Source organism: Saccopteryx bilineata, chromosome 2 (assembly GCF_036850765.1).
Source record: "Saccopteryx bilineata isolate mSacBil1 chromosome 2, mSacBil1_pri_phased_curated, whole genome shotgun sequence".
NCBI classification, from domain to species: domain Eukaryota; kingdom Metazoa; phylum Chordata; class Mammalia; order Chiroptera; family Emballonuridae; genus Saccopteryx; species Saccopteryx bilineata.
The window spans coordinates 102,564,422-102,584,585 of record NC_089491.1 but is presented as its reverse complement, the minus strand read 5'-3'; the positions used below and the strand labels follow the sequence as shown (position 1 = coordinate 102,584,585).

At 56.3% G+C, this 20,164-nt stretch overlaps 1 protein-coding gene across 9 annotated transcripts in view; it reads right to left on the bottom strand.

Moving 5' to 3' along the window:
• SEMA4D (semaphorin 4D) overlaps window positions 1-20,164 on the bottom strand; it is a 112,378-nt gene that overhangs the window by 10,125 nt on the left and 82,089 nt on the right. For 6 of the 9 annotated variants that reach the window (XM_066257524.1, XM_066257528.1, XM_066257529.1 and 3 more), the window contains exons 3-15: window positions 19,333-19,478; window positions 16,795-16,857; window positions 15,195-15,293; window positions 14,503-14,596; window positions 13,751-13,864; window positions 12,705-12,856; window positions 10,623-10,798; window positions 10,389-10,545; window positions 8,838-9,060; window positions 7,952-8,067; window positions 5,480-5,652; window positions 5,350-5,393; window positions 2,217-4,503 (exon numbers count right to left, since the gene is read on the bottom strand). In XM_066257524.1, coding sequence (XP_066113621.1) covers window positions 3,599-4,503; window positions 5,350-5,393; window positions 5,480-5,652; window positions 7,952-8,067; window positions 8,838-9,060; window positions 10,389-10,545; window positions 10,623-10,798; window positions 12,705-12,856; window positions 13,751-13,864; window positions 14,503-14,596; window positions 15,195-15,293; window positions 16,795-16,857; window positions 19,333-19,478 — 2,462 coding nt within the window. In that variant the 3' untranslated portion in view covers window positions 2,217-3,598. Of the gene's footprint in view, window positions 1-1,776; window positions 1,987-2,216; window positions 4,504-5,349; window positions 5,394-5,479; window positions 5,653-7,951; window positions 8,068-8,837; window positions 9,061-10,388; window positions 10,546-10,622; window positions 10,799-12,704; window positions 12,857-13,750; window positions 13,865-14,502; window positions 14,597-15,194; window positions 15,294-16,794; window positions 16,858-19,332; window positions 19,479-20,164 lie in introns of those variants that run through there. The other 3 variants (XM_066257530.1, XM_066257531.1, XR_010729109.1) reach the window with 2 other exon arrangements.

The window sequence follows — 20,164 nt, the reverse complement described above, 5'->3', positions numbered from 1 at the left end:
CTGCCGTCCCCGGTTAGCGGAGCAGAGGCAGCCGCCCTCCCGGCTGCTCACTGCCCTGTCCACCTTTCCTGCTGCCTGCATGGCCACCAGCTTCCCTCTGGTCCCACCATGGGGGCCCTGGCAGGAGGTGGGAGGGGCTTCTTGCAGCCCCTCTGAGGCAGTGGGCACAGTGAAGGCATGGCTGCTGAGTGACCCCTCACGCCTCCTGCCCGCCGGCCGGCCGCTGGAGGCCACCTGCAGCGCATTCACTTTGTCTAGAGGACCCTGGCCTCCCCCTGGCCCTTTGCCTTCCCGTAATCTTTGTAACGAAAGCCCCTGCACGAACTCCCTATGTCTGAAACACCCGGAGCAGCTTCTGCTCTGGTCCTGCCATAGCCCCGTCTCCACCCTCTCCCCATCGCAGAGGCCGTGGGCACGGGCACATGGGCATGCACACCTGGTGGACAGGTAACTCACCGTCGGGAGTGCACACGTAAAAGCGCGGGACTCCCGACCGCACGGCCTGCCTTCTGGGTTGTGGGAACCCAGCACCCTCCTTCCCACCGAAAAGGAGGGTGCCATTGGCCTGCACAGGTTGGGCCCAGGGGCTGCAGCAGGTCTCAGTGCTGCCCCAAGGGAAGCCCTGGTGTGGCACCCGCACGCAGCAGCCACAGAGGTCTGGCCCAGAGCGGGACAGAGGCCAGGCAGGCCGTGTGGACCTGGCCTGAAGTCCGCTCTACCACCCCCACTGCCTGTGGCCGCGCAGAGTCACAGTGGCCATATGGGTGTTTCATAGCAGACGCAGGACGGTCAAAAGCTCGGGAGTTGACCCGACAGGGAGACAGGCAGCAGCCTGAAATTCTGAGCTTCTCCTAGTTTAAAATCTCAAACTAAACAAAACATGCCCCCCCCCATTAATTTCCTTCTTCCTCTTGGAGCAGAGGAAGCAGCCCCCAGCCTGTAATGTCTCGTTTTCTCTCTAGGGCTACTTAGATGCCCACCCACGGCGTCTCCAAAGGTGGGTCTGCCTTACGTCCCCCCACTGACACTATCAGATGGACATCACCCAGGTCTGGGGCCACCTAGTCTTTTCTGCATTTAAACATCCCCAAGCAAGTCATTTAAACAATCCCTATTCTGGAGGCTCTAATGTTAATTTCTGAAATATCGAAATACCTCAAACCCAAATTGTTTTCCGACATATAAGTAACCCTACAGACCCCCGATGTTCAACCGGGGTGTCTCAAGAATGTTTAAACCCTATAACATCTATTTACTCAGGGGCACTGCCCTTTTCCCTAGGTCATCAAATTAAAAAAAAGGACAACAGCTAACTCAGCAAGAGCCATCTGGAGTAAATGAATCAAAATTATACTTTTTTTTGTCAGATCTGCAAAAAATATATATTTTGGTATGCTGAATTTTGGTTTATATGTGCCATGAGATGGAAAAGGTTGAAAATCGCTGCTATAGACCAGAGATTGGCAAGCCTTGGCTTTGAGCCACGTGGGCCCCTCCCTGGCCGGTGGTTTGACTGACACACAGCCACACCCACTCAGGAACAGCTTTCCGGCCACAGGGGCCAAGCTGAGTGGCGGGGCCAAGACTGAGGCCTGCAAAGCCTGAAACAACTAGTGTGCAGCCTCTGCAGAGAAGCTGGCTAGTCTTAGCCGTCCAGAGAGACAGCCACTGGCTATTAGGCTCCATGGACATCCCTGAGAGACGCAGCCAGGAAGGCAGTGCTGGTGAAGGAGGCCCCCACCCCCCACCTCCCACCTGGACAGGTGCCCCGCTCACCTGTGGCCTGGCAGAAGAGGTGGAAGGTCCCCAGGGCATGCACGTGCTGGGCTTGGTCGCTGAGGAGGGGCGGCAGCAGGGTGACCCACGGGCGGCTGTCAGGCCTGGAGCCCACGGCCGGCCAGGGGCTTCGGGGAGAGGAAGATGAGTCGGGGCCCCGACAGGACAGGGAGGAGGACCCCGGAGAGGGGGAGGGCATAGGAGATGAGGCTGTGAGACAGAGGACAGAAAAGAGAGAGGGCACTGAGGCAGAAGTCAGGAACAGACCACACGCAGAGAAGGCAGACAAGCTTAGGAAAAGAAAGGGACTCGGCACTACCCGGGCCCAGTCTGGCCCGGCCCAGCCCGTGTATAGAGGGGACAGAAGACCCGCCCGCCCACCACACCTTCTGGGAGGGAGGAGGGCCCCTGCCTCAGCAAATCACTGCCCACATCAAGGATATAAGCCTCTCGTTTATTTGATTACTTTCCAAATGTATACAATTCAAAGTAGAAAAATAAAAACAAAGTAAATCTTATAAAACACAAATGTTTACACTAAAACAGTCGAACCCTATCATGCTGGAAGACGAGCTGTCCACACAGGCATACAAAGATCAAGAGTTCACGGCGCTCCACAAAGAATACGTCTCCTCTTGTGGGCACAGGGCAGTGGGCAGTGAGTGCGGGGTCGGTCACGTTCGACCACGCCGGCCAGCACACCCAGACAGGGCTGGGCCCCGCGGGTCTGCCGTGCCGCTGTCTGTGGGCAGCCATGGTCCCGGGCCCGCCCCGTCCTGCTGCCCAGCTCCCTTCCAGCGGCAGACGGCTCAGGTCAACCAAGTGGAAAGTCTGGGTGGGTAAGAGGTGAGACATGGAAGCAAAAAAAAGGAAAAAGGAGATGTTCAGATGACCAGTCTGTCTGGGCAGGAGGTGGCGACCAGCAGCCGTGGGCCATGGATTGTGGGACGCTGGTCCCCTCAGCTTTGGGACAGCCTGGCTCATCCCAGAAAGGCCACAGTCCCTCACTCAACACCCTGCCCAGCTGGTGGTCGGGGGCCAGTCCTCCACGCCTTCTCTTCTTCAAGAGTTAAAAGCGAGAAAAAACAAATAAAAAAACCACCATGAAAATGATGCTTCCCTCAAGAAAAAAAATTGGAAAAAAGAGAAAGAAAGAAAGAAAGAAAGAAAGAAAGAAAGAAAGAAAGAAAGAAAAGATAAACATGTGCTCAAGAAACGGCTTTGTCTGCATTTCTAGAAGCAGAAAGAACATGTTTAGCGAAAGTAAGTTCATCCCTGAGAATCATAAGCAACATAAGCCGTATCTTATCCTAACGTACAACAAAACCTAGAAGACATACATCTTCTAAATATTAAAACGTCTGCTTTAGTAATTTAAAAAAATAAACACCTAACACTTCAATGCAATTAAAGCAAAATCCTAAAAAATAAAAATAATAATAATCACATGGAAGAAAAGCTCCGTGCCAGTCTGGGCCACAGGCAATAAGTTACCAATCTGATAAACTAAAAAGTCACTTCCAATCTGGAATTAAATCATCTTTCAGTGGCTGCATTGTGAGGAGGTGTCGCTCGAGGCATGGCTCTCGCAGGCCCGCGGTGGCCCAGCCATCTACCCGCCCCTGCAGGTGGGACTCCCGCCGCTCCATGGCTCAGGCGCGGTGCTCGCCGTCTTCCGAAAGGACAAAGAGAAATCAAGTCACAAGTCCGACCCAAAGAGAAAAGACACAAGACTGAGGTTCGCGGAGGACGGGCTACCTACACGGCACGGGGACAAGGTTACGGCACGGGGGAATACGAAGACCTCTCCTTGGGCAACGCCTCAGTCTCCGTCTGCATCCGAGTCAGCAAACTTCAGCTCGCACTTGACGTCGAACGGCTTGTCCCTGACTGGGAGGTCATCGATCCTCTGCGAGTCCTCCCTGTCGGTGGGCCCCCGGCTGGCCGTGGTGTCCTGCTCGGTCTCGTAGCCGGTGTCCGGGGCTGGCCTGGGCTGCCCCCCGTTCTGCTGGGAGAAGCTGCCCTGCTCCACCAGCGTCTCCTTCACACTCTGCTCGCAGTCGAAGTCCGAGGTGGGCTGCTTCTTGCTCAGCAGCATGGCAGAACGGAATTTGAGGCACTGCCCGGGCAGGTAGCCCTTGTAACAGTTGTAGGAAAAGAGGCAGAGGCAGAGGACAAAGAAGAAGAGGAAGAGGGACATGAGGAGGCGGTTGTCGCTGGATTTGAGATACACTGTCTTCTCCGACTGGACCTGGGGGACTGTGTTGATGACGATCTTTGGTTCGCAGGATGTGCTGGTGGGCGCCAGGCTGGGAGGTGTGGTCATCCGCACAGGCGGGGTCTGAGGGGAGGAGCCTTGGATGGGTCCTACTGACACTCTGGGGGTGATCCTACCACCTTCTGTCTGGGTGGCCGGCGAGGAGTGGGCTGCCGGAGTCCGTGGGGCCATGCGGACCTCTAGCACGTGCTTGGCCACCACCTGCGAGACCGTCTTGTTCCTGACTCTCTCCTCCGACAGGCACAGGTACACCCCGCTGTCTCCTTCGGAGAGGTTGAAGATGAGCAGGTTCTTCCTGCCCACCAGGCTGTACTTCGGGCTCTCGGCCTTCAGCACGCCATTCTGGAACTTCCACACCACCCGCGCCAGGTTGGACTTTTGGGCGCATTTGAGCTCTGCTGTGTCACCATGCTTGAGAAAACGCTGCTGGTAACTTTCCTTAATTTTATCTGGAACATCAAAATAAATGTGCACAGCGTCAACAACCTTGCTCGCGACCTAATGTCTTTTTAACAGTAGGGCAACACGAACAAGGGGACACAGAGAGTTTCACCCACAGGAACAACACGAAACCTTCCAGGACAACTAAGGAGACCAAGACACATGTGACCAAAAAGCAAAGATGGGCCCTGGATGGCAGCCCACAGGGACAAAGACATCGATCGGAGGCACCTCCGAGCAGTAGAACACCCATTTTACATCCCGGTTTCCTGGGAAAAAACATGTCAGGCCAGGAGGCTGAGCACGGGCCAGCTGTGTGTTGTCGACGGCTGCACTCTGAGTCAAATGTGACATGGTTGTGCTGGTGGCAGCTGCCCGCGTCAGCCTGGTGGAGCCCTCCTCTTAAATCTGTTTTAACTGACGACAGCTGTTGCAGCAGAAACTCAAGGGCAAGAGCCCTGGGGCACTGCCTGTAGCTGGGACCCGGCTGACCCCTCTGTAGGCAAGGGGTCCCCCAAGGGGAGGTACTAGTCCTCCTTCCCATTCACAAAGGAGCAGCTTTTGTTTAAGAAGCCCAAGATACAAGAAGAAGAGAGACGCATCTTAAGAGTGGACATTACGATTTGGGACGGAGAAGTGTTTTCAGTAAACGCATTCTGTGTGGCTTCAAACATCCTTTTCTGCAATAAAAGGCTCAGGGGAAAACCGCTAGGTCTGCCAATAGCTGACCTTGGTGCTGAGGACAGAGAGGAAAACCATGCCAGATGCCATCGCGCCACAGCACCAAAGCCCTCATGGCACGGCTATGAGACTGGCCGTTCCTGAAGGGAGTGTGGCGAGAACAAGCAACTTACCCGGGCAGGCAGATGCATCCCCGCTCATGTCCTGGACCAGAGCCCTGCAAAGCAAGCGGCACAGAGTACGCACGTGCCTCCTGTGTGGGGCAGGCGGGGCCCCCGGGCGGCACGTCCCCCCGCTGGCTACCTGCCGGGGCCGTCGAGCTGGTGCAGGGCCACGCAGGCCGCCGCGGCCGGGCTCCAGGCGCAGTAGGGGTCCCGGGCCAGCACGCAGTCCTTGCAGGTGCCGTGCTTCCCACAGAAGGCCACAGGGGCCTGGACCACACCTGAATTGGAACCGGCATAGATGAACCTTCTGCCCTGTGGGTTTAAGCAGATGAGAATGGGTGAGCCCAGGGCAGCTGGCGACAGGACAGGTGCCGAGGGCATCTTCTCCAGCCCAGGGGAGAAGTGCTCTCTGGAGGAGGAGACCCCCTTGCTCAGACCTGGAGAGAGGAGGGGTAGTATCCCAGACGAATCTTAGTGCAGCACCACAGTATAGCACGCAGAGCAGTGCACAGCTTTCGAGAAAAATCTGCACTCAGAGTGCGCGGGGCCTTGGCTGGGCCTCCATGCACATGTCCAGGCACCCGCCACCATCCCAGCCACCAGCAGAGTGCAGCCAGACACACCTGGCCGCAATACAGGCCAGGGACTGCAGGGCACAACCTCAGAGCCCACGAGAAGGGGCACTAGAGCACAGAGCGCGGTGTCCTGTGTTTGAGCCCAGCATGGCCCACAGCGCAGAGGCACAAATGAAGTTCGCCAGAGAGAGAAGTGACACGGCACCTGTTTGTCACCTGTCTGCATGTTGGAGGGAGGAACACACAGACGGGAACTCAACTGCAGTGCTCAGAAGCAGAGCCCAAGAAGGCAAGGGAGGCCACGGCGTGCAGGTGCACTCCCACCTGTCCTAGGCAACAGAGCCGTGCCCTAGGGCAAGGGGCTCTGGCGGAGACAGGCAGACCACTTGCCCAGGACGCCAGGCTTCCTGCATGGCCAGCCTCAACTCTGGGAATGGCCATGTGACCAAATCCTGAACACAGACTGACCTATGAAAACCAACATTGACCCTGCCCCCCTTTCCCAACTCCTGGCTCAGCACCAGTGCCCCAGGAGCCTGGGGTTCGTGACGGCAGGGCTAGCCTGGGCCCCAGTGACGTGGAGCACAGCAGAGCTGCGTGCTCACCACATGCCTGCACTGGGCCCCATGTTCGTTCTGAGGCGGATGCACAGACTTGGAGGTCTCCAGGATCATGGCTCTCCACCTGTGCAACATGGTGGCTGCTGGAAGGTCTCCTAACAATGCCAGGTGGCTCAGTGTTTGCAGCCGAGGGAGGAGTGGGCTGGACTGGGCCTGGGCCCACAGCCAAGAGGAGACTCCCACCAGCAACCAGGTAGGGAAGGAGTGCTGAGGGTCTGGGAGGCTCCACCCAAACCTGGAGCAGAAGGACCCCCTGCGAGTGCAGACAGTCAAACCCAAACACTCAGCAACAGAGCAGAAGAGGACTATGAAGAGGCTCTCAATCCGGCTACAGGTGGGAGAGGCCAGATGATGGGTGGGCCTGAAGCCAAGGAGACCAGGACACAGGGCCCACCTCCTGTTTCCAGTGTGAATCTGGCACTGCCACAGCCCCGGAGCCCATCAGCCCAGGGGCACAGCATGGGGATGCCCATAGGAAATGACGTCCCTGGCCCTCGTCACAGGGTGGGGCGAGGCTAGGCCTCTCTTATATATGGTCTGCTGTCCCCACTGTACAGACCAGGAAACTGAGGAAGGACTGACCTGCCCAGACTTACACATTCAGGCACCAGGGGGACAGGTTTTGAAGCAGGCAATCTGGTGCCCAGGCTACACTTTGCTCTACAGAGCTCTACAATGGGCACACACTCCCGGGCCACTGTGGACGGACGCGGGGAGGCAGCCTCGGGCCTGAGGGGCAAACCCAGCCCTCCGCCGTTTCTATACAGCCCAACTGCTCATAATTGGTTCTGCATTTTTAATTAGTTGAAGAAAAATCAAAGGAATAGTTGTGACATGACATGAACATGTCGTGAGCTGTGAGCTCAGGTTCCCTAAGGACTTGCAGGAGTACAGACGGGCCCACCCGCTTGCAGACACTCTTGTCACAAGGCCAGGACCAGGGAGACTGTGAAGCCCTCAGAGCCTCAGGACCCTGTCCGTAACAGAAAAGATCTGCCCACCCTGATGCAGGAGGTAACATCTCATCTGAGGGGAGCGAGGGCAACCCAGAGTAAGGCTTCCATGTTGATGAGTGAGCCTCAGGCATCGACAGCGGATCCCTGACGGGGTCTCGCCCTCACCAAATTCAGGGCACGGGAAGCGTGTTCACCGCAGGCCAGCATGCACTCCCTCCTTCAACGCGTGGGCCCTAACACCTCAGTGAGGTTCTGCCAACCTTCAGGAGAAAGTTACATCTCTCCAGACTGCCCTCCCTCCATCCCAAACCCCTTGGAGCAAAGGTCTTTCTGAAGGAGCCCAAAGATGGGCTCCTCTGGGCTAGATGGTCAAAGAGGCCTTTCCAGCCCCCAGCCCAGTGGTCCCTGAGACTCGAGGCCACAAAGCGGCCACCCCCGCCCAGTCGCACGGCCCCTTTACCTTTTTGGAGGACAGCAGCAGGGTCTGAACTGGTTCCGAGTCCTGGAAGAGCTGCGTCTCCTCGATGATGTGGACGTCGTTCTCAAGGCTGATGGCTTTGTGCAGGGCACCCTGGTCTGCAAGGACAAGCACAGGTGCGTGACCCACCCCGGAGAGGACAGCGCAGAGCTGTCCACAGGCACCTTCCTCCTCTGCACTCCTTCCCTCCGCAAGGGACTCAGAGACAGACGGCACTTTTGCATTAGAAACAGGAAAGAAAAAACCATGGCAAAATGAACAATGGAAACTCAAGTGGCACTAGTGTTATTCCCTGTGTTTTACAAAAAATAATGTTTCATTGTTGATGCCAACACCCTTATCAGTGCAGCCAACACTGTGCCACCAGATAAACCAAAAATGGGTTTGGTTTCCACCAGCCCCCGGGGGTGCCATCCAGCAAGGCGGGCCCCGGCAGGCGAGGGCAGGACCCTTCCCGTTGCTCAGAGGCACGGCTGGAGAGCACTCGGGGTGACCTTGGCAGCCGCCAGCTGCTGCTGTGCCCGGTAACTGACGCCCATTCCAGAAATACTTGTTTCCTAATCCACAGGCTTCCCGGAAGTGGCGCCTCCCACCTCCCACCGCGGGTCAGAATAGGCAAGAGGGAGGTGCTGTCTGCAAGCTCCCCCTGACTCTCTGGTATGACCCAGACCTACCAGACCTGAATTTCCAGAACTGGGCCAGGACCTGCATGTCTACCCAGCGCCCCAGGGGGTCTGATGGTCACAGCGATCAGAAGAAGCGACTGGAAGACATCCAGGTGGCAAGACTTCTCAGAAATACAAACTGCTCAGGGCACCTGGGAGAGATGCTGGGTTTACCAAGGCTGTGACCAAGGCCCGGGACCCACCTGTGCTGATAAACATGACGTCGTAGATGGTCCCGTCCAGCGCCTGGGTCCTGTCCACCACGATCTGTGTGTAGTTCACACCGCGTTTGATCAGCCGGGGCCTGTTGTCCATCGGGGCCACGGAGTCGTCCATCAGAGGGTGGTCCTTCACAAACTGCAGCGTCTTGTCCGGCAGGCTGAGCGAGCTGGAGAAGTTGGCCGCCCGAGCCTCGCGGTTGATGCACTGCAGGGAGCACACCATCAACACCAAGCGCACACGTAGCAGCCCCGCACTGCTCTGCTCCGAGCCGGTGCTCCCGGGAGATGGAAGTCTAGGGCAGGGGTCCCCAAACTTTTTACACAGGGGGCCAGTTCACTGTCCCTCAGACCATTGGAGGGCCGGACTATAAAAAAAAACTATGAACAAATCCCTATGCACACTGCACATATCTTATTTTAAAGTAAAAAAACAAAAAACAAAAACAAAACAAATACAATATTTAAAATAAATAACAAGTAAATTTCAATCAACAAACTGACCAGTATTTCAATGGGAACTATGCTCCTCTCACTGACCACCAATGAAACAGGTGCCCCTTCGGGAAGTGCGGCAGGGGCCGGATAAATGGCCTCAGGGGGCCACATGTGGCCCACGGGCCGTAGTTGGGGACCCCTGGTCTAGGGGCTCCACCGTGCATCTCTTGAAAAGGGGGTAAAAGCAAGATGGCTGCAGGAATCTGAAGACAGTTACAAAACATGTAGGAAGAAATGCAACTGTATCCATAAGATGTAATTATGTTTCACGATATATAGTCAGTGAGGCAACTTTTACCTATTTATGAAGGAAAAAAGTATCAAGCTTTTGAAACAAAAATAAATACTTATTATCGTCTAGCTCTTCCATAAGAAGAGAAGACTGGTAAAGAAAAGAAATCGCTGAAAGATGGTCCAATGCTAACTAGCAAAAAAGGCCAAGAGCATGAAGTATTCTTTTTTCTATCCCAGTCCTTGACATGCACAACCTAAAACTTCTGCACCATGTGAATGTGTTTTACTTAGTAACGTGCACAGAAGAAATAACTGGTGTAGGGGAGGAGATGGTCCCAGAGGTGAGCCAGGCACTGGGCATTCCCCCAGGTCACAGCCCCACTCCTGGCCATGCACACAGCCTGACACAGCAGTCCCAGAATGGACACGGCCAAACTGACCAAGAAACTGGTTTCTCATAAAATTCACTACTTTGAAGAGACAAAGTGTGACTCTTAACAAATGGGGAGCCCTAGTTCATTTCTCTGCCAGGAAATCGCGTTTCTCCACAAGAAACAGAAAATGAAACAGATGAACATTAGGCAAGGTTAATTCCGCAGACTGCCCATGTCACAGAGAGGCTCCTGTTGGGGCGGTACGCGGCAAGAGCGGTGACACAACCCGCCGAGAGGGACACAGGGAAGGGTGGAGTGCCTGTGGGGCTGGGGGGGAATACCCGCTCCCTGCCAAGACACGTAAACCCGGGCGCGGTGCAACAGGTGCTGCGTGGCGGAACTTCCGGCAGCCCAGGCCCTTCGCACTCACCGCCCCGGGCCTGGGCGTGGGCACGGCCCCGTTGTAGCGCACCCACTTGGTGTGCGACTGCTCCACGGTGGCGCTCTGCATGTACTTCCCTCGGGAGAAGACCGCCTCGACTGTGGACAGGTTGTAGGCGCACACGGCCGACAGCCCCACGTTGTTCCTGGGGAGGGAGGGGCCGCGTGACTGCCTGGAGGGCAGGAACGTGGGGGAACCCCGCCTGCCCTGCCTGGCACTCACAGCTGCGGGGCGAAGACCCCGTAGAACACGGGCTCCTTCAGGCCCGGGGCCCTGAGGACGAAGACGGCCCGCAGCACGTTGAAGACGAGGTTGCTGTCTGGCTTGGCGCAGATCAGCCTGGCCTTCAGGAAGGAGGTCCACTTCTTCTGTAGGGTCCTCAGGCCACCCTGGTCCCCCTGGAATGCAAAGAGGGGGTGCTAGGACGAGGGCAGCCTCCCCGTGCGTGGGCGAAGCCATAGCTGGAAAAGACAGCGGCCACACACAGCTGCATGACTCCCACGCCCCCTCCATGCGGCCTGGACGGCCGAGAAACACAAAACCAAAGCAACAGCATCCATGGCAGCCAGAGGGACTTCTCAAATCTGCCCACATTCAGACTCGTGGGGTCGTCCCTGCACTCGCATGGTTCTGGCCCTTGGGCCTGTGCACTCCCAAGCTCATGACCCGTCTGTGAGTGACCCATGGGGCCAGCAGCTGGTGGCTGCACTGGCTCCCCAGATTGTTTCAGGCTAATGTTTGTAGCTCCGGTCTTCCCCAAAAGATGTCCTTCATGGGAGAACAGACAGGAAGGGAGAGAGAGGAGAGGCATCAACTTGTAGTTGCAGGACCTTAGTTGTTCACTGACTGCTTCTCATATGTGCCCTGACTGGGGGGCTCCAGCAGAGCAAGTGACCCCATGCTCAAGCCAGCGACTTCAGGGCTTCAAACTTGGGCCCTGAGTGTCCCAAGTTGACGTTCTATTCACTGTGCCACCGCCTGGTCAGGCAGATCTTTACTCCCCCCCCCCCCCCCCCCCCCCCCCCCCCCCCGTTTTCTGCTGAAGTGCTCTGGACCAGCCAGGTTCTCCGGAAACACTTGTTAGTGACAATCGTAAGCCACAGCTGTCGTGACTGGTCTGAAGAGAAACACAGCAGCTCAGAAATACGGGTGCAGAAGGATGGAGGCTGCAGCATCCTCACCTGTTTAGGACACAATGAAAATGGATACCTCCCTGTCTTTAGAGCGGAATGGCAAAATCCCAATCCCAACAGAATTTGGTTAATATGGTAAATGAAGAGTAACTTTCTGTAACCCAAGCGAGGTCTCAGGAAGCTGCATCAAAAGCAGACCCCCTGGCTGCAGAGACCCCCGCCCTAGAGCTGCCCACACCCAGCCACAGGGAACCCCAAAGGGACATCGCCAACAATGCAGAGCCCTTGGGCTACGTCTCCTTCAAGCTGTTTTTCCTAAGACAGCAGACGACTGACTTCGTGCTCTGGGCATTGGGGAGAAAGGACTTGGTTATGCAGTTCCTGGTTTCTCAGAATTCTCTTTCGGGATCGATATGCCAGGGTGGTGACTTCACACGCCTAACGGCACAGGCGGCAAGCCCGTTCATGGGGAGAAATTTGATGATGAGAATTCCATCCGGAAGCATATGAGTCCTGGTATCTTGTCCGTGGCAAACTCCGGACCCAACACAAACGTCTCCCAGTTTGTCATTCGCACTGCCAAGACCGAGTAGTTGAACAGCAAGCACACGTCTGCAGCCAGGTAATAGACAGCATGGATACTGTGGCAGCCACGGAACACTTAGGGCCCAGGAACGGCAAGCGACCAGCAAGAAGAACCCCACTATCCGGAGGGTGGCCAGCTCTGATAAATCTCACCTGTGTTTTATCTTAACCACCAGCCCATTCCTTCAGCAGCTCAGGGGAGACCCCTTCACCCTTCTGCTCCGAATGTTCTATAACTTCTGTGCTCTCGCTGCAGTTCTTGGGGTCCCACACTTTCCTGACCTCTTTCAAGTCTGACTGCAGAGTTAAATTTTGATTATGAAATAAACACTGAACAAACAAACAAACAAAAAAGCAGACCCTCTGAGGACAGGCAGCCCGCTACCTCTCACTCAGGGTTGCCAAGCTCCTTCCTGATGCCTGAGGAGGGGAGGGAGCACCGTCCACGATGGTCTCTGTGCGCTGGGCAGCCACAAGGTCGGTAAATCGACCTTCCCGGGAGGAGTGGGGCCTGGGCAAGGCGGCTAGTCCTCAGATGTGCTGTTCCCACAGGTGGAACCCAACAGAAACGGGGAAACGACCTCACCTTGCACACCCTCGCGACGCGGGGAATCGTCAGCTTCAAGACAAACTCGTACTCCACAGACACCTCCGTGAAGAAGAAGTAGACCCTGTCGTCCTCGCCCTCGCTGCCCTCTGGCTTCCCTCGAATCACATCAGCATAGACGAAGTTGGGCTCTGCAGGGAGGAGACCCGGGTTATCCCCATAGATAGTGAGAAGCCGGGGCGCCCCACACCCACACACAGGGAGCAACCCAGGCATGACCCTGAACACGCCGAGGGGCTCGGGCGCCCCCTGGCACGTGCCAAGGGGCCCTGCAGACAGGGAAGGGAGCGCGTGCCAGCCCCCAAACAGACGCCAGCATCCAGGAGTGACAATGGTGCCCATCTTGCCCTCCTCAGCCTGAAGAGGTGCCCTGGATGTAGTTCTGAATCACACCCTTCTGATCTTCCCCAAGAACTCGAGGCAGGGCTGCCCGTCTGGGCATCCAGGAGAGCCCGAGCCCCAGTCCCCAGAGACCTGCCAGTAGATGTGCACTTGCTGGTTCAAAACCATGTGCCTCAAACACACTCCTGACCACCAGCGCCAGCCGCCCAGCCACTGCGCACAGAGGAGGAACCCGCTGCCCCACAGACCAGCTGACCCTAAGAGTCCAGGAGGCTTCAAAGCCCCAGGCCCTGCTGGCTGGTGCCCCTGAGAGAAGCCTCATGTGACTGGCCTCCAGCCATGTGCACCACATGTGGACATGTGGTAACGAGGTGACATCATCCACCGGCCTGATCGGCCTGAGCTCCCACTGACCGTCAGGTCCTCGCTCTCTCAGAGCCTCCCAGACCCGTTTCCCAGGAGAGGTGACAGGCTTTCAACGGCAACCTCGCTGTGGAAGGGGACGAGGGAGCTCCAGGAAGCCGGCAGTCAGCCCCGAGCTGCCCGAGAAGCGTCCGGCCCGCTCCTGGGTGCCTGCGTGAGGTCGAGCCAGCAGAAGGTTCTAGAAACACAGCACCCTGGGGCTCTCCTGGTGAGTCTGCCCGAGGAGAGACGCAGCCTCGGTGACACCACCTGCTTCTTACCGTTGAGCCACGGAATCGCGTACTCAGTTCTCAGAGGACTGTGGGAGGAGTTTCGGGAGATGATGGGCTCGCTTCCCAGGAAGTTATAGGACGTCCCAGAATAAAGTTCTCCGTCTTCAGGGCCCGGGAGGAGGGAGGAGAAGGGGGTCAGCTCCACGCTGGGGACAGACGCGCAACACCTCCCTTCCCTTTACACTCAACATGAAGCCGCTCGGGACACAGAGGGGCCACCACCTGCTACTGGGACATATTTCTGTTTCGTTTCTCTGACATGAATGATCTCATGTTCCCTGTTAGACTGTTGTATGAGTGTCAGGGACAGTAACTGAGGGGGCAAGTAATTCCCGCCTCAGAAAAGTAACACACGGAGGTGGGTGCACGGCTCTGGGCCTGCTCGCCTCAGTGAGCAAGACCACCCCTGGCTCGCCACGAACTTGCCCTCAGATGGGAGTGTGGACTCGACCCACATGACCAAGCAACCCAAGGTGATCTCCACTCATGATGCATATAAATCATCTCTCCCCACACGTCCAACCTGTGGACCGCAGTGGGGCTGACTGTCCTTCTGAAAAATAAATTCAAAAGCCCGGGCCAGAGGGTCTAAGGCGAGGCACAGGTACCCATGTGAGGATGGTGACTGAGGGAGGGCAGCAGGGGGGACTACGCAGAGGGGGAGGCACCGAGCGTCCTCTGCATGAGCTGCCCACAGCAGCACAGCCCTGCCAGGGACAGAACCCCAGAGCGCCACTCACCGACCATGACAGACGTGTAGCTTTGTGCCGGGTCGAAGGGACATCGCCCTTTGCCATCTTCGTTTCTCCCCAGAAACTGGAAGGACGTTAGGTTCTATGATTGAATGAAAAGGAAGTGTCATCAATAACGCGTCTTTGTTGTCTTATTAACTTTAGACCCGCTGTTCAGGGGGCACCGAGGGAAGAGCGTGTGTGTGCCGGCGGGCGGCCCAGGTCCCGCGCCCCGGTCGCCTGGCTCTGAACCCCTCCAGAGCTAGACAAGATCGTGCGCCTCAGTTGACTCATCTGTGAGATGGAGATGGCCATGCTGTGGCTCCAGGGTCCTTCCCACCCGCCCGGCCTGAGTCACAGCCAGGTCCCCTCACAAAACATACAATGTGACAACGAGAAGGAGGCACAATGTGGATCACACACAGCACATCGGTGCTTCTTCTGGTCAACGGCGCATGGCCAGCTCCACGCCAGGGGCATGCTCCCTGAGTCCCGCCCGTGCCCTGCCTTCAGTCGTGATGGTTTACAGACGGGACAAGGCCCTGAAAGGGCAGAGTGTGGGCCGTGGCCTTCCAGGGCCGGAGCTCCCCTCCTCTCATGGCCGGACATTAGAACAGCCTCTGTAGTGCAGAGCGGAGACCCTCTGAGGTGTGAGACCCCACTCTACTCTAGCACCGACCACAGAGGGGCCACGGCCTTACCAGGTGGTCGCAGGCTGGCTGGAAAGCATTGGTCCCGCACACGTACAAGGTGGCGTTACTCAGCGGCTGGAGCACTCGGATGTAGTTGAGGCATTCGGTCTGCAAGGAAGAGCAACCCACGTCAGCCACTCCCAGCTCCCGCTGGACGCTGTCCACAGCCACCCTGGCCACGCCGCTCGCCTCACAGCTCGGAGCCAGCAAAGCACCTACAGACATCGGCTCCCCGTTGAGCAGCTGTGACTGCCCTGACTGGGCCCTCTCACCGCGGGCCGTGAGGTCATCGCCCAGCCCTGCCCTGCCTGCCCCTGGGCAGGCCTTGATCGGCAGCTGGACCGAGCGCTCTGGTCTCCTCAGTGTCCACAGGCTGGTGGTCAGGTGCCAAATGGGTTCCACTGCAGTCACTAATTTATACCCCGGAGAGATGCGCTGGCCCTAACAGCCATGAGGCTGACCTCAAGTCCTGCCCGCCCACCGCAGGAAAAACGTGGGACGCACAAGCCACGCATTGTTGCCAGGCCTGTGGAGGGGCGGGGCTCCCTCAGCCCTCCTCTCCTGGGGACCCCGTCCTCCTTGCCCCCCTGCATGGCACCCCGCGAGCAGGACTCAGGACCTGCTGTGCCTGGCCCGCCCTAACGGGGGTTCCGAGCTGGCTCTACATCAGAAAGGCCCTCAGGAAACCCAGATGCCACTTAAAGACCCACTCGCTATTTTAGGCTGAAATGGACTTTGATTACATGTGCTATTGTCTGAAATTATCACCATTCAGGGAACGATTTTTGTTTTTTTTCTTCTTTTACTATGATTGTTTTCAATCTGGTGGAAAGTAATTAGTGCTCCCCAGCAGGAGCTGGACAGAACCCCTATCCACTACACAGCTTCAAGTTGGGCCAGGCAGAGCTCTGGTCTAATTTAGCTTGAAGACAACTCCCCATGACATCTGTTATTACTCCGAGATGCCTGCAATTTCCAGCATTTCCTAAAGTTACTTTGGATTTAGTGGCTTTAGTGAAAGTGTTTAACATTTTGCTTAAAAAGTTTAGCAAATAATTTGTTTCCTTTTCTTTAAAGCTTTAATTGTTTTGAAAATAGCCAACAACTGCTGAGATTTACTGTAACTTAACTGTCTTGACCAAAACTACCAAGGAGGGTGGGGGCTCTGAGACCCCAGGACTGTGCAGTGGGTGAGGGGGTGACCCAGCGTTCCAGCGGGTGACTGACACGCAGCCTACCTCTGCACATGGCTCCCACGCTGACACTGACAGCCAGGTGCGCCCTGCGTAGCCACCACACTGAGGTGTGAACCCTGCACCTCACTCCATGAGCCAGCAGGCACCAGAAACCATTCTCCACAGTCAAGAGTTTTAAGTCATCGGGTAAGTTCAGTTAACATTTTGCAGAGCATTTCTCCAATGCCGACCACGTTGGGTTCCTACTCTGAGAGACTCAATCCCACCATCCAGGAACAGAGGGCAGGGGAGCTGTGAGCGACCTGAACAGAACGTCCGAGATGCGTTCTCAAGCAGTGGTGTCAGAGGGTTTATGAAAGCGCCTGGGTATCTCCCTGGGGGTCGCGTTGCAGTCTGCAAAAGAAACAACCTACCTGTTTTGATTTCCCCTTTTCCGCGCATCTTGCTTTTTTATCTTCTGAGACCTTCCAATATGCCTGTGAGGAAAGGAAGTCCATTTCACCACACAGTCCCCGTCTGGACGGAGGCGCCAGTAGGAGAACACAGTTTACAGAGCGCAGCATGCGCTGCGAGCAGGTGTCCTCCCAGACCGTGAACCTGGGGCTGCAAAGCCAGGCTGAGGGGAGACACTGAGGCCGGGCAAGTCTCAGACCAAGACCCTCGTCTCCAAGTCAGAGCAGGGCCCAAAGGGCCCTCCCCCACCCCTGGGAGCCACTGCAAACAGCAGCAGCACCTGAACTACTGCAAGTGGGGAGGGCTGCATTTATCAAAAAACCAAACTGGAGGTACTTTCAAACACTGAAGTGGGGTTTTCCATCCACTCACAAGCGACTGCAGAGCATAGTGCGGAAGCCCTGACCTGGATTCCCACCGTCAGCAGACAGGCAGGGCTGTGGGTCTGCAGGCTTAAGTGACAGTGGCCGTCGAGGGGGCTCAGCAAACACTGCCCGGTTGAGCGCCTTCCGCCGAGACCTGTGCTCTCGCCTCTCTCACCAGGTGGAAAAAGGCAAGCAGGGCCATCAGGCCAGTACAACCTTCGCCCTCGAGGATGGAAAACAACAGGCCACATGCCCAAGGGCAAGGGCTCCCATGCCCCTGACTTTCCTGAGCTGTCCCATCGGCTCACGTACTATTCCATGACTAAAGCCAACTATATCCATTTTCCACCCAGAGAGTCAAAGCCGCTGTCCAGCCCCAGAGGTCAGGACATGCATGAGCCTCTCAGTGGTGGGGACATGAGTCCTCACCGGTGTGCCCTCCACACGGACCTGGCTTCCAGTCCAGGTCCAGACAGCAGGTGCAGCAATAGGACATCGTGTTTCCAGAGACACGGAAGTCCCCATCAGGACACACGACACAGAATCAAGTCCCCGTTCAAACAGGAAGCCCCTTCAGAAATTAAAAGGCAGATGGTTTCCTCAGCATCTACACGCAATGCACAAAGACGGAGCCGTGACCGGACAGGCCCCTGATCACATTCACGGGGTTTTCACCAAAGCCTGGCCACGGCTTTCCATTTTTCTTTTCTTTCACGCTAAGGAGGCCCCGAGCCTCCCCCTCACTCCGAGGGGCTGCCATGATGTCATCAACAAAAGTGATGCCCAGCTCTGCCCGAGTTCCACAAGGTCACACGTGCACCTCCTTTTCAAAGGGTCATGACCAGAGCTCACGTGTGTGCCAAACAGAAGTTGGTACCATGCTCGCTCTGGAGATGAGGACAAAGCAAAACAGAACATAAAACACCTGTGGCAGGAAACAGACCGATGAGCCGCAACCATCTCCATGTCAGAGACGGAAAACTACGCTGATCCCCGAGGGCTCAGAAGCCAGGGAGATGATGCCCCGGCTCAGGGAGATGGTGCCCCGGCTCAGGGAGACGATGCCCCGGCTCAGGGAGACGGTGCCCCGGCTCAGGGAGGGGCGCTCTGGGCATCAGGTGAGAGCCTGAATGCAAATGGGTCCTGGGGCTCCAGACATGTTTAAATCCACAACCTGTGGACATACTAAAAACACTAAACAATCAAAAGAACCTCACCGCCTCCATTTGGAAAGACATGACTAACTGCTGACAAGCACTTCCCCTTTAAAGGTGGTTTCCAGCGTACAAATGGAGAAGGAAAAATCTGGCAAGTCCTGTTTCACAATCGCCCATGTTACACATGGCTCCAGACCACCATAGTCAGGGGCCAGGAGAGGAACACCGGCCTCAGGGGCGGAGGACACCAGGAGCCGGGACAACGAGGCGGGGGCCAACTGGACCGCAGTGTGGCTCTCCCAGCAAGGGGACCCGGCAGCTCCTAAGAATGGCGACTCGAGGACAGAGTGCCAGCTACGTGGCTGGCCTGATCGCCACCAAGACTCAAACTGCACAGTCCAACGCCACTTACGAGAGTCTGTGACATCTGAACACTGATAATTTGATGACGTTAATCTTTTGGATGTGATCCTGGTATTTGAGTGATTTTGAGAAAAAGAAGTCACTTCCTTTAGAAGATGCCCAGGGAAGCCCTTAGAAGCCGAGGATCATGTGTTGGGGTTCGGCTTCAAAGCCACATGGAGGGAGCAGAAGGTAGGGGTGTGGGAGGGAGATGAGGGCCCGTCCCTGCCCGCAGGAGCTGTGACGGGCAGAGGGTCCATCATGTCACCCTCTCTAATCCTGTGTACCCTTGAGATTGTCCATAACAGTAACATCAAAAATCCTAGCTGGAAAGAGGGTGGTCCTGGGTGGGGCTGTGAGGGGACACCTGGGTGGGGTCGTGTGGACAGAGCAGGAAGGAATGGATGACAGGACTCCTAGCCCACTGGGAAGAGGGGGCTGCTGCTCAGACACAGGATATGGATGAGGCCTGCCACAGGGTGCACATGGCCATAAAAGGCCTGGCGCCCAGGGAGGAGCCCAGGAGGCCGATTTGAGAAGAGCACTGTGGGGAGGCGAGGGAGGCCAGCCATACCTCATGCTGCTTCTGGGAGATGTCAAGCGCGTTCACAGCAAACACAGCTTCCCGGGCGCCCACGTACAGGGTGTCATTGTCCTCACTGAGCAGCAAGGCTGAGTAGTTGAAGATGTCCGGCTGGTGGAACTGCACCAGGTGTACCTCTGGGGAGAGACGGGCGGGCATTGGGCGTTTCTGAGACTGGACACGCCCGAATGACTGCTCTGCTGTCAGGGCACGCCATGCTGCTAGGGTCGTGGAACAGGTCCGAGGCCACAGTGGCCATCCCCCCACCGGGGCCAGAGCTCAGACATGTCTGAGTGGAACAGACCCACCGAGGGAGCCACCAAGTGCATGCGAGGTCCAGAGCCACTGTGCTTGATCAGTGCTGTGGTCTGATGTCCTTTTCTGCTCTCTTTATCCCAGAATTCCTACTCTGCACTCCATGTGGCCTCCCGTCAGCATGACCCCTGGCCATGTGACCTTGTGACTCCCGGGGATTGCCAGCCAGCCACTTCAAGCTGCTGACCGTGGCAACTCCCTGCATCTCCCACCAAACTCCTGTCTACGCGTGTTGAGCCATCCATAGGTTAGTCTATAAAGAATTGAACTATTTAGGATTTTCTTCTTCAGGAAGAAAAAAGAAAGATTTATCTTTCATAAAATCGATTTCAATGACTATATTCCTAATCCCAAGCATTTTTCAGGGATAACCAACACAAACTTAGAAAACAGAAAAAGGAGTGTTTTTCCTCACTAGGTAGTTAGTTGATTGATCAACAGCTCTTTAGGGACAGAGGACTATAATGGTCAGCTCTTAGGGGTCAAATAAATGTATCAGCACTGTTTC